General features: G+C 59.7%; 1 protein-coding gene across 1 annotated transcript in view; it reads right to left on the bottom strand.

Moving 5' to 3' along the window:
- Window positions 1-388: 388 nt before the first annotated feature.
- SEC14L5 (SEC14 like lipid binding 5) overlaps window positions 389-13,134 on the bottom strand; it is a 36,270-nt gene continuing 23,524 nt past the window's right edge. The window contains exons 8-16 of the mRNA XM_079121749.1: window positions 12,276-12,465; window positions 10,354-10,442; window positions 10,202-10,272; window positions 8,903-9,074; window positions 7,760-7,894; window positions 6,582-6,716; window positions 5,951-6,178; window positions 3,987-4,165; window positions 389-2,635 (exon numbers count right to left, since the gene is read on the bottom strand). Of these exons, the coding sequence (XP_078977875.1) occupies window positions 2,524-2,635; window positions 3,987-4,165; window positions 5,951-6,178; window positions 6,582-6,716; window positions 7,760-7,894; window positions 8,903-9,074; window positions 10,202-10,272; window positions 10,354-10,442; window positions 12,276-12,465 (1,311 nt within the window). The 3' untranslated portion in view covers window positions 389-2,523. The remainder of the gene's footprint in view (window positions 2,636-3,986; window positions 4,166-5,950; window positions 6,179-6,581; window positions 6,717-7,759; window positions 7,895-8,902; window positions 9,075-10,201; window positions 10,273-10,353; window positions 10,443-12,275; window positions 12,466-13,134) is intronic.

Here is a 13,134-nt window from a genome sequence, read left to right as displayed (position 1 = left end):
CAGAGCAGGGGATTGAAGCCAGGGGCCTTTACCACTAAGACACAGCCCCCCCCCTTTTTTTAAATCTCGATTCAGGGCCTTGGTAGGCTGCTGAGGCTGCCCTGCTCCTGCCTCAGCCCTGAGTCGCTGGGACTGCAGAATATGCACCACCACGCCAACTCAGCAGTCCCGGGCCAACACCTGGAGAAGGCCTCCCGGCCCAGGGGCCTCCTGGCTGATGGTGCACTTTCAGGTTTTGCCCAGAAAGGGGGAGGCCCACCTGCACGCCCGCCACAGCAGGCAGCGGTGATCTGGCCTCAACGTCCTGCAGATGCCGTGCTGTCTCACGTACACCCGCGAGGGCATCCTGGGGCAGGAGCCCAGACTCTGAATGAGAGGCAGTAAGAAATCAGAACGGCCACACAAGTTTATTGAGTGCTGTGTTCCAGACACCGTGCTGGGGACTTTGCGACCACTTACGTCCCACTACAACCCCATGAGGTAGGCACTGCTGTCCCCATTTTACAGATGAGGACACTGAGGCACAGAGAGGTTAAGTCACCTGCCTGAGGTTACACAGCTATGAAAGGAAGGCTGAGCTTTGAGTCCTGTTCTAACGGTCATGTAGCGATAGGGTGTTTCTGTCCCGGCTGCGGGGACTGAGGAACAAGATGGAGAAAGAAACCCAAGCCAAGATCCAAACCTTGTGGGTCTGGGGCAATTTAAAAGCCAAAAGCTGGGCAGTCCCTGCCTTGGGCTAGTTTTAATTACAGGCCTCCCCAAGGCGAGAGCAGCCTGTTGCCGAGGCTTCCACACAGGGGGACCCTAGCGGACACCACCATGGACATCTGCTGGAGAAGTGCCCAGCTCCCCTTATCCAGGGAAGGATGGCCCTACCCAGCCCCGAGGCTCCTGGAGGCAATGCCAGCCACAGGCCCCCCAGCACAGGACCACCCCATGCTGGCCCAGGAGTGCACATATGACTTCGCAGGGCCAAGCGGACTCTCCTGAGCTCTGAGATGGGACGGTCTCTTTCAGAGACTGACAGCCTGTGGTTAACAGGCTTGGAGCTTCCGGCAGCCCCCTTCCTCACCCCACCGAAGAATGAGACCAGTGTGCAATGAGATGTAGGGTCAGGAGGCCTGGGTGCCGTTGAGAGGCCTGAGGAAACTGGGCTCCTGGATCCAGCACCCCAAGTACACGACCCAGGAATTCCCTTTGCTGCGTAAGCCAGTTTCAGCTGGGTTGAGGGCGACAAGCCAGGAGTCTGAGGCTCTCCCCTCACTGGGAGCGGGGCTGGAGCTTGCCTGGCGCTCAGAGACCTGTGACCTGCTGCCTTTGGGGGACCCAGGAAAGGAAAGGAAAAATGTCCCGATGAGACCCAATGTGGTCACTGGGGAAACTAATTTCAATATTGGAGCTAGTTCCTGGTCAGATCTTCCCCAGGGCACACAATAGCCTCCCCACCAAGGGGCGTCCAGATGCCATATTGAGACCCCAGATCCAGCCTTACCTGAAGTCAGTCCTGTCCTGGACAGTTACATGAACCCATGGTCATCCTTTTGTGTTTAAGCCACTTGGAAGTGGGTTTCTCTGAGTTACAATCACACAAGGTCATAATTGAATAGCTCCCCAGGAAAGAGAGGGGCTTCCAGAGGGGAATGGAGGCAGCATGTCACCCCATCACTGCCTGAAACCTGGCAGAAGCCCTGGGCCTCCCCACCCTCTTCAAAGCAGTGGCAGTCAGGGTTAGGCCCCCAAGCAAAGCAGGATACTGCTCCCCCAGCCCTGCAGGGACCCGGCGCCCTACTACCCCTCAGACGCTAACGTGCCACACGCACCTCTGGCTGCCCTGCATCTTCCCCTTCTTCTGTGGGTGGGCGGGGCAATACGCCCTGGGGCAGCTGGCCCTTTTCAGGCCACGTGATTGGCTCCAGAGATATGCATGTGATCCAGGCTGGCCAATCAGTGCACGGCACCCCGCGCTGAGTCACAGTGATTGGTCTAGATTGGACACATGACCCTGGGGCAGTGTTCTCAAGCCCCAACAACGGTCATTGGTTCAGCAATGGATGCGGGTCCCCAGCAGGCTGGCTAGAGGCGGTTCTGGGAGGCGAGTGGAACTTGTGGGAGAAGTTCCCTTCTGCGGGAGCTGGGGAAGGGCAGGGTGCCCAGCAGTGACCAAGCCCCTGCACGGGGATGGCCCTCTTGAGAAGGAACCCCACTGGGCAAGCAAGCAAGTGGTGGCACGGGGCTGAGCCCTGGTGACATCACGGAGTCCCAGGTCCCACGAGACCCAACGTGGTGAGATTGACAAGGCCTTTGGTGTCCAGAGGGAAGTTCTGGCCTTGCAACCACAAGAGCCCGGCGGCATGCAGGCCAAGGACTGGGTCCTTCGCCATCCGGTCCAGACACCCCGACTTTGGCAGCGTCTACACCAGAGGCTCCAGCCCACATGGTGCCAGGCCTCAGCAAGCTGGCTTCTCATTCTGCACGCTTCCAGATGGCAGAGGCCAGTGGGCTGCCCCGCAGGGCCCAGCCCAGCTATCTGGAGACGAGGGAGCTGCCCTGGGACTGGCCGGAGGAGGAGGAGGAGGTGGCAGCGCTGAGTTGGGAGAAGCCACTGGTGCAGGATTCCAGGCTGGACATGGAGCCCCTAGGGAGGAAGGGCGTGGGTGTTACCCTCTGTTGATGCTGCAAATGAGGCCCTAGGGCCCATCCCACGAGGCTGCCAACAGCCCTAGGGCCCAGGCCAAGTGCCAAGGGAAAAGCAGGTGACGCCATGATGAGAAATGAGTGCTCCCCAGCTCCCTGCACCCCATTCCCTCAGGACTCAGCCCAGCCTACCACAGATAATCCAGGGGCTTCCCTGGCCTGGATCCCACCACAGCCCTGGCCTCCACAGCTGGGGCAGGCTCAGCCCTAGCCCTAGCCCTAACCCCTCACTCCCTGCAGTCACACCTGGCCTCCTTCCAGCACCTCTGACCCAGCCTTTGTGAGTACTGAGCCCCTGGAGAAGCACCTGCTCTGGGACACCAGCTACTGGTTCACTCCAGACTTCCGGTCAGAGCTGTCATGAGGACCTGCCTGACAGACAGGTTCTACGAGTGTTCTGTCCAAGGCAGAGCCGCACAGGACCAGTGCAACTAGGAACTGCTGGTTGACTCCTTCTCTTTGCTACTGTCACGTTGCTACCGGAGGCTCCTGGGTTGCCGGGTGCAGCTTTAGGGATTTGCTACTCAAGCTGTGGGTGGGACCAGCAGCCCCCATGCACCTGGAGCTTGTTAGAGTTCAGAATCGGAATCTACCTTCTGAACAGCGCCCCTGGTGATGGGGATCACACCACTTAGTTCTCAGTGTCACTTCCCAGAGACCCCCATGCACCCTGTGCCAGGCCCCTGCTCTGAGCCCTGACAGCTGTGTGCTAAGCCCTGCAGCACCAGAGACCCCCGTGCACCCTGTGCCAGGCCCCTGCTCCGAGCCCTGATAGCTCTGTTAAGCCCTGCAGCACTTCTCAGCCATGTGCTCTGGGCCCAGACCCCAGGCTGAACTGGCTTCCTGCCATCCACCTCTGCCATATGTGAACACAGTGCAAGTGGGCTGAGGGCAGACCCAGGCTCCTGCCCAGGAGGGTCACAGGAATGGCCCTGAACTGGCTTCTCGGGAGGTCACTGAAGGAGAGGGTGGCAGACCAGACAGGTTGGTACAAGCGTCCAGCCCACCCTGCCTCTGTGTGTCCTCCCGGGGCAGCCCTCCGGCATGTCCTTCCCAGGGGTTGGGCGCACGGGCTTCCCTGCAGGGCTCTGTGTGGAGGGAGGCTCCGCTGCTGAGCTGGTCTGACCCTCTTCCTCACACCAGGGTTCCTCTGAATCCCTGCCAGGCCTCCCTGGAGGGGCTGGCAAGCAGGTAGGGCAGAGCCCAGGAGGAAGCCAAGCCCAGGGGTGTTGGTGGCCCAGCCTGGATGGCAGGGCCAGGCTCTCCCTGGCCAGGCCCCTCCGGGGACCTACCTGAAGTCCTGGGATGCAAGCACCTCACAGTAGTAGAGCAGCCTGCACTTGGGGCCGGGGCTGTGCAGAGCCGTCAGGACATCATCCACACCAGGGAGACTGCAGGCCACGCTGCTGGGGGGGCTGTGCATCTGCCACTGGAGCAGGTAGACCCCGGGCCACCTGGTCACATGGGAGCCCTGAAACACAGCACCATGTTCTGTGAGGCCCTGGGTCCTCCCGGGGAGGGGACGGGGCGGGGGGCAAGCCTTCCTGGGCTTCCTGTGGCCAGGCCTGGAGAGAGCAGCTCTTCCCCTCTGTCCCTCTCTGGCCCTCTCGCAACGCACCAGCGAACCCTCCTGCGAGGACCCCCAGAAGCCATCCCTGCTGCGCCCCACATCCCAGGACCAGCTCCGTGGGCGCTGCAGACCAGGAGGCCTTAGGGAGGACTGGGTGGGGGCTCAGAGGAGGCTCCGAGGGGGAGGGCGTGCGGAGGGCAGCGGGTTGTCAGCAGAGCACCTCAGGGAGGCTGAGGTGCGGCTGGCAGGGGCGGCGTGTGTGCAGGGCAGCCCCGGGCCTGCGGAGCTGGCTGTTGCTCTTGTGCTCTCGGAGTATGTGAGTGTGTGTGTGTGTGTGTGTGTGTGTGTGTGTGTGTTTGGGGGGCCAGCAGGGGCACCTCGTTTTCTAGCTACACATCCATTTTCATCCCTAGACCTACAGCTCCCTGCTGCGTCCAAGCCCAAGCCCAGTGGGCCTCAGGAATCACCAGGACAAGGCAGCAGGCACCTTCTGGGCCCCATGCCCAGAGGCTGGAGTCAGCCCACCTGGCGTGGGGCCTGGCAACCTGCAGCTTTGACAGGTGTCAGCAGAGTCTGAGGCCTGGTCCTGGGGCCCTGGATCTGTCCGCTGACCTCGGGACTTCAGCGCCTCCCCTGCCACCTAGACTACCTCCCCCTCCCCAACTCGCCCTGCCCACTACCTCCTCCCTGCTTCTTCACTTTGCTCTGGAAGTCCTTTCACCACCACCCCCCGCCCCTCAAGGGCTCGTCTGCATTGAAGCTGCTTCAACTCAAGCCAGGACCTTCATCCTCCCTGCACAAGTAGTGCACCAAGTAGCCCCCCAAATTCACGCCCATCTGTACCCTCAGAACATGACCTCATTTGGAAATGGAGTCTTTGCAGATATGGATTTAGAGCACAATGACGGTGTCCTTGTGAAAGACAGAAGGCTGAGGACACAGCTCAGTTGGTAGAGTACTTGCCTCACATGCACAAGGTCCTGGGTTCAGTCCCAGCACGAGAGGAAGGAAGGAGAGAAAGGAAAGAGAGAAAGAAGGAAGAGAGAAAGGAAGGGGAGAGAGAGAGAGAGAGAGAGAGAGAGAGAGAGAGAGAGAGAGAGAGAGAGAGAGAGAGAGAGAGGAAGGAGAGGGACACGCAGGACAGAGCCACAGGGAGAGAGAGAGAGAGAGAGGGAGGAGAGAGACACGCAGGACAGAGCCACAGGAGACAGGGCAGAGATGCTGTGTGGACGAGCCCCGGAACCAAGCAGCCAGGAGCCAGCAGGAGCAGGGGCAGGCGGCCTCTGCACTAGGGCCTCCAGGCGGCACAGCTCCGCCTCGCCCTGGTCCTGCCTTGAGGCCTCTGAAGGCAGGCAGTACCCCTTGGTGTGTGAAGTCACCTGGTTGGTGGCCAATTGTTCCTTGGCCCAGGACACTAGTGCACTTAGAGCCTGCAACGGTCCCCTTTCTCAGACAGGGACTCGGAGGCTCTGACACACGCACAAGCAGCCTCTTCTCAGAGTCACCCTGGCTGCCATTTGGTGGATGAGCACCTATTATGTAGACTCCGTGTGTCTCTCTCCCTGCTGTCCGCAAGGTCCCTGAGGCCAGGGGTCACATCTGGTTTGCCTGCTGGATTCTGAGGCCCAGCACGAGGCAGACACGAGTACCACATTGTGAGGGAAGGAAGGAGCCATAGATGCAAACCTGGATGCTCTCCCCTTCCCGGCAGACCAAGGGAGCCTCCACGCGGCTGTAATCCGTGCCCAGGACCCAGCCTTTGTCCATCAGCTGCCCGCTGGCCCTGGCCCCAGGCTCCCAGGGGCCTGGCTTGAGTGCCTGCTTGGTGTGGTACAAGCTAAAGACCACATCCCCTCGCAGAATGTCGAAGTCCCAGGTAATGACCGACTCCCCTTCCAGAATCTCCAGCGCAACCTGCATGGGGACAGGACAGCTCTGAGAGTCCCAGGGGACGGGACAGATGGGAGTGGGCATGGAGGTGCAGTGGGTGCTCAAAGGTCTCCCTCTCGCCACAAGCGTGGTCCCCCACGGGCAGGATGGGCTGCTAAGGCTCCTGCTGCCCCGCATCTGAGCACCTCTCTCTGAAAGGCCTGGGAGGCTCCACCCTGGGATGACCAGGAGGGGGCGGTACCCAGGCTGGCCTCTTGCCTCTCAGCAGGCCATTCTGTGACCTCGTCACCTTACGGAGCTCCCTGGGTCAGTCTGAGGCCAAAGGCTGGCACTTCCTCTAGGTTTAGGTCCCTCCGGTGCCCGCCTGCGAGGACCTGAGCTAAGGTGACATGCCAGCCCAGTGGCCCTCCCAGGCCAGGCCCAGCACCTCGTGGGGGGCCCCGCGGAGCACGCTGGCCGAGTGGTAGGTCTCACTCCACTGCCGCAGCTGGTCTGCCTGCTCCTGCTCCTCCTCGGTCAGATAGAGAGACTTGGGGACCAGTCCTCCTTCAGGGACATTACACTGTGGGTCACAGACAAAACAGGTGACGGTCAGGGTCCTGGAGGTTGGGCTGGCCTGAGCCACAGAGATGTCCTGTGAGCCCTGAGACAGCCTAGAAGAGTGACCCCTGCTGAACTGGACAGTGGTGCTCACGGACCCCTTCCCCCCGAGAACCACCAGCAGGGTAGGACAGTTTTCCCACTTCATACAGGAGGGCCATGGCGGCTCAGAGAGGCCAGGCCACTTGTCCAAGATCACAGAGCAGAGAGCAGCTGAGTCAGGGCAGATTCGTGGGAGTCCCACGCTCAGATCCTTACACAGTGCTGCACGGGGCTCGGGGTCCTTCCCCGCAGCACCCCTCAGCACCTTCTGCTGCAGACGGAGCTAGCAGAGGGCTGCGAACGCTGCAGACTTCCCAGAACAAAGGCCACCTAGCGGCTGGGCCTCTGTAGACCCTCTGACACCCCAAACCGTGATTCCCATCTCACTGGCAAAGCCAGGTGGAGGTCACCCTTCGGGAAGTGGCTCTCAGACCCGTGTGAAGGCTAAAGTAACAGTGCAGCTCACAGCAAGAGGAGAGGCCCCTTGGGAGCCTGCAGGGTGTCTCCCTTAGGGAACAGAGGGGCATGCCCCGGTGGCTGGCCATGGGAAGGAGCACCCGCCCGTCACTCCACCCCCGGGAAGCAGCTGTCTGTCAGGGCGGGTCTGGGAGACCAGCTCCGGGGCCAGGGTGGGCACTGGGAGTCGCCACCCCGCAGTCGCCACCCCGCATCCAGGGGCACAGAGCCAGCAGGAACACTGCTGCTTAGCAACCTCTGGATGGGAACACGGGAGGGTCTGGGAGACTTGGCCTGGTCTCTGGGCTTCTGGAAAATTCTGCCTATGTCTGAAAGAACCAAAGGCAGGCCCCACCTCAGGAGGCACTGCCCCTCTCTTGGGCAGCTTCTAAAGCAAGCCCCGTGCCCTGCTCAGAGCCCAGGCAGCCTCAGAGGGCCCTTCCTCCCCAACCCAGGACTCCTGGCCGCCAGGCCACTGCCCACACCCACACCTGCCGCCGGCCTCACCACGCTGTCTCCCCCCAGGAAGTCGGGGATCACTTCTTTGTCCAGATAGTCCACCAGGCCCCCGGGGCCCTGGTAGTTGCTGCCGCTGTAGATGAGAAACTTCTGTCTGGTGTTCTCATTGATGAAGGGGCTGATCTGCAGTGGGGGTGAGGCAAGAGGGAATTGATCTGTTTATTTATTTATTGGTCCTGGGGATGGCGCCCAGGGGCACTTAACCGCTGAGCCACATCCCCAGCCCTTTTCAGTTTTCATCTTGAGACAGGGCCTCACTAAATTGCTCAGGCTGGCCTCAAACTTTCCATCCTCCTGCCTCAGCCTCCTGAGCTGCTGAGATTACAAGTGTGCACCAGCACACCCAGCCCAAATAGCCGATTTTCAGTGGAACAGAAGAGCCTCAGGAAGACGCTGGCGTAGACAAGTAACACACCACCACTTCACAGATCTCTTGTTCAGGGGTGTGTGTATATGCACGTGTGTGTGCATGCATGTGTGTGTGTGTGTGTGTGTGTGTGTGTGTGTGTGTTGTGTGCGCACGCTCACACATGCAACATGAAGTGTGTTTCTTACTGCGGGTCCCGACCAAAAGCTTTGAAATCCCCATAGCCCCGGGTCCAAACTGTCCTTGGAATCGGCTCATGGAGCCCTGGGAATGCTGTACAGTCCTGAGTGTCACTGTCACTCAGGACAAGGGACACACAGAGGTGCTCCGTCCTCACGATGGAGTGTTCTCCGGCTGTGGGGAGGGATGGACAGCCAAGGCAGGCGTCCCCACCGCTGAAGAGACACCTGCTAAGGGAGCGAGGCCAGACAGCGTGACTGTTCACAGGAATGCTCCAGAAAAGGCGGACCCCATCGAGGGAAGGCACCGCAGGCCAGAGGAGAAATGGGGAGTGCTGGCTAATGGGCAAGGGGAAGGTTCCAGAAAAAGATCTGGAAGTAGACAGGGAACAGTTGGTAGTTCTGTGAGTACAGCAAAACAGCGGAATTTGTACTTTAAAGGACAAGCTCTGTGGCACATGAGTCCTGTCTCAATAAAGTTGCTATTTACAAGAAACGAAAAAAGACCACCAGTGGGAGGAGCAGAGGAATCCCTCCCAGCTCGCCTCCCATCCCTAGAGGACCTGGTCAGTCTCCTGCTCTTACCAGCGTCCAGAGCACGGGAAAGACTCGGGGGGCTCGCACAATGAGCAGCCGGCCCAGGGTCTCAGGGTAGTTATCCTCGACCACCTCGATCATGCGCAGCAGGGCCTTCACCCCCGGCCGCCAGAGGTGCCGCATGTTGAGACCCTCCAGGTCCAGCAGGCAGGTCCAGGAGCTGGGGTGAACACAGACCCCTCACTGCACCCGGCTCTGCCTCCGCCCAGCGTGGACGGGGGCGGGTGGAGCAGGGGCCGCAGGGCACTTCCCCACGGAAGTGGAGCAGCCCCACGCTGCCGAGGTCCAGAGCCTGGATTCCTAGGCCAAGTGCTAGAACCCAGGTCTCCCCTCTGCCCTTGAGAGCTGTGACCCGGGGCCGGGGACCCCGTCAGTGGCAAGCGTCACCATATCAAGCAAACGTTGTCAGCATGAAATGAGACGGAGAGGGAACGCTGATCGCTAACCAGAGCCAGCACAACACTGAGGCCCGCCCTGCAGAGCCTGCATCCCGGCTCTGCCACCTGATGTGGGGCCTGGCCAAGTTCCAAACCTCTCGTGCCTCCCTTCCCTTAGTACGAATTCATTAGGAAATGACCATCTTATTGCAGTGGCTGGTCCCTGGGAGCCTCTGCATCCTGGATGTCCCCTTAACCCTGCTCACACCTCTGCAAGGAGGCCCTTCATGACTCTCGGGTTCAAACCATCTGGGGTGAATTCTGCTCTGGCCAGGCCCTTGATTGACTGACTCCCACCCCCACCCCATGTACCTGTCCTGAGGAAATCTCCAGATGGCAAAAGAACTTAATCTTCACAAAGATAAGACGATGGGGAATAAAAAGCTTACAGGGCTGGTCCTGCCTGGCAGGGCCACCAGGAGGACAGAAGGGATCGAGGGGCAGTAAGCACTGCACACATGGGTCAGGGTCTCGGCTCAGGAGCCTAGACTCCAGGGCATGGGAGGGGCAGCAGTCACTGGCGGGCTTCCACACCAGGAGTCTGCTCTGTCCCTAGAGACCAAGGGAGACCTCGGGGCCATAAAGCTGGGCTCAGGAGCGAAGTCAGGAGGCGGTGGGACAGGGCGGACCCCACCTGGGCAGGTCAGAGCCAGCTCTGGACGAGCACCACCCCCGCCCACCAGGCTACTTCCTCCCTGGTCAGAGCCAGAAGGACCACAGCCCTGTCTGGCGAGGTTACTGCAGGACCGGGGTAGGGACGGTGACGGCGCGGCCTGCTTTCTGGCGCGCACACACGTGCAGTGAACCCCAGCTGCTCATCAACCGGGGGAGTCGGCAGCCCGGGTCTTGCCTGATGGGACGGCCAAACTGCTTTGTGTTCCCTTCACACCTCTTCTGTCCCTCCTCATTGACGGAAAGGACCTGCAGGGAGGACAGGGCGCTGAGCCGCCCACTCTGCTGTTCCACCCGAGGGTGGCCCGGGGCAGGGGCGGGGCAACTCACGTGCTGCAGCAGCGCCTCCTCCCCCACTGCCTTCATCAAGCCTTTGGTGTCCATCTGGCCCAGGCGGAGGATGTAGAGTGGGCGTCCATCTTTGGGGGCAAACAAAGAGATGGGACACCGGTGACAGGGGCAGGTCCAAGCCATGGGTGGAATGGCAGCGTCCTCAGGGGAGGAGACACCAGGCGGGGCTTGCCAGGCCCAGTGGGTGCGGGCCTGGCCAATACCTGCCTGCCTCCAGAGGGCTGACCCCCTCTCATCAAAGACCCCAACAGCAGGACTATTCAAATAAGGACAAGGGACACGCCTGCAGCAACTCCTGCACTGTCTTGGCAGCTCTTTTGGCAACCTGAGGCTGTGCCCCAGCCAGCAGTTTGTCTTAGAACAGGAGGACGTGAGCGGTTCCAGGGGGACCGAGACTGCACAACATGGAGCCCTGAGTCTCTGTTAGCCAAAGAAGAAAACCAGGAAGAGGGATCTGCAAACACCAGTGATTCCTGTCCCTCCAGGCACCTACAAACGTCCTCAGCACTGAATCCAAGGCCAAGGGCACCGTAACTCTCCCGAAGGACACCACTGCCCCGGGATCCTCCCCCGAGGTGCACCACAGGCGCCCCACACGACACTCAGTGGACCCTTCTGGTCAGATTAAGCAGCAAAGTTGCCCATAGAAGGCACAAAAATTCAAACACAACCCTAGGTAAGCCACCAAAGTCTTGAGAGTCACGTGAGCACCGAGCTTGGTATGTGTACTGCCTTGGTCAGTCTCAGCCAGGGACGTGCACACTGGCGGCCCAGAATCTCACCCCTACACATGTCCTTGAATGACCTTGACAGAGCCATGACATGAGTACTGATTTGGGGGTTACAAATAAATTTTGGCAAGTAGGGGGAATCCATGATTAGCAAGGATTACATTAAAAGAAACTGTGCCCACCAGTTCTTCAAGGGAGCCAAGCACCTCCCCAATCGGTGTGCGTGAATTTTTATATAAAGAACAGTGCCAAGCAAATAGTTGCTGGCTTTAATTTTTAAAAATCTAGAAACGATGTCTGTAACAGGTGGAGTAGTGTCTGTGCGCACGCGCGCGCACACACACGCACACACAACTCATGTGCACCGGAACCCTAACGTGTGACCCTTATTTGAAAACAGAGTCTCTGCAGATGCATTTAATTAAGAATGTCAAGAGGAAATCTTGATCTCTTGACCAGTAATCCCGGTGGCCCAGGGAGGCTGAGGCAGGAGGATTGCAAGTTCAGGGTCAACCTCAGGAACTTAGGCCCTGCCTCCAAATAAAAAATAAAAAAAACCTGGGGATGTGGCTCAGTTATAGAGCACCCTGAGTTCAATCCCTGGTACAAAAAAAAAATAAAAAGAGGAAATCATTCTGGACCTGGGGTGGGCTCTACATCCAACCACCCAGGGCCCTTAGAGGAAGAAGACAACACAGAGAGATGCCCCCATGTCCCTGGAGACAGAGGCAGAAATTGGAGTGGTGGGCCACAAGCCACGGAGCACCAGGGCTACCAGAAGCTGGGACGGGCAGCGGAGGACCCTCCACTCTAGCGTTGGAGGGAGCGCAGCCCCACCCCACCTTGACTGCAGACTCCAGACTTCCAGCCTCCAGAACTTCCAGAGAACACACGTCTGCTGTCCTACGCTACCAGGTTTGTGGCTGTCTGCTAGGAAGCACGCGGGATATTCCTGCACATCCACGACCCCAGCAAAGTGGGACTAACCAGCCCTGGGGCAGGCCCAGAACTATCCCATCTCCCCCTTCTTCACAGCAGGTAACACTCCAGAGGTGACCCAGACGCTCCCAAGAACCCAAAGGAAAACAAGACGTTAGCACAAAGCACGCAACCCCAGGTGCGGTTGGCAGTGATGGGAACGCATGCCACGCCAGGCGGGTGACCACACACCTATGTCCTGGTAGTGCCAGCCTCCCGCGTAGAACTCCTCCAGCAGGGCCGGGGGCCGCCAGGTCTGCAGGAGGACATCCACCTGGTGCTGCTTCCGCCAACTCAAGGACTGGCACAGCATCTCCCGGGCCTTGTCCAGGTGGAAGTCTCGGGCCCGCAGGAACCGGAGGATGTGTTCATCTTTGGGAATCTGAGACACAGAGAAAGACAGTCCAGAGAAGGGTGTCCCCAACCCACAGGTCAATCACAGGCAGCGAGCCTCCCATTTCGCCTGCAGGGAGAGACTGTCCACTCCCCCAGCCCAGGGCGGCGGGAGACACAGGCCTCGGATGCCTTTGCACCTCAGCTGCCTGTCATCCTCCCAGCTCCTGCTGGGAACGGGGTCTGCCTTTGGGGCACTGCTCCTCCTCCATGCTCTCCAAGACCAGCCCCAAGTCCTGCAAGACAACCCCAAGATGAGCTGCCCTCCTCCAGCAGGATGAGCAGGACAGGAACTGGCTTCTGCTGCCCAGAACAGGCTCCTGGAGGTGTGAACTGACACCGTGCCCCTTCACAGGGGAAGACAGAGCAGACCCAAGTCACTCCCCACCCGTCCCCTGAGGTGGAGGAAAGAAAGACAAGCAGCTGGCAGCAAGATCTTACTCAGCAGAGCAGAGGATAAAGCCCGCACTTGGGACCTTCGTGCATTCCTCTTACGGGGCGACAGTGCAAAGGCAAAGCCCACAGCAGTCAACACCCGCCCTCGCAGAAAAGGACAGAAGGGTATTATTATCACTTGCCACCAGGGGACACATTGTCCGAAGCCATTGAGGTTGTCATAACTGGGGGGTAGGCAGCTAATGGCATCTATTGGCTGGGG

Source organism: Sciurus vulgaris, assembly GCF_902686455.1.
Source record: "Sciurus vulgaris genome assembly, chromosome: 18".
NCBI lineage: Eukaryota > Metazoa > Chordata > Mammalia > Rodentia > Sciuridae > Sciurus > Sciurus vulgaris.
This window is presented reverse-complemented; position numbering and strand designations above follow the sequence as displayed.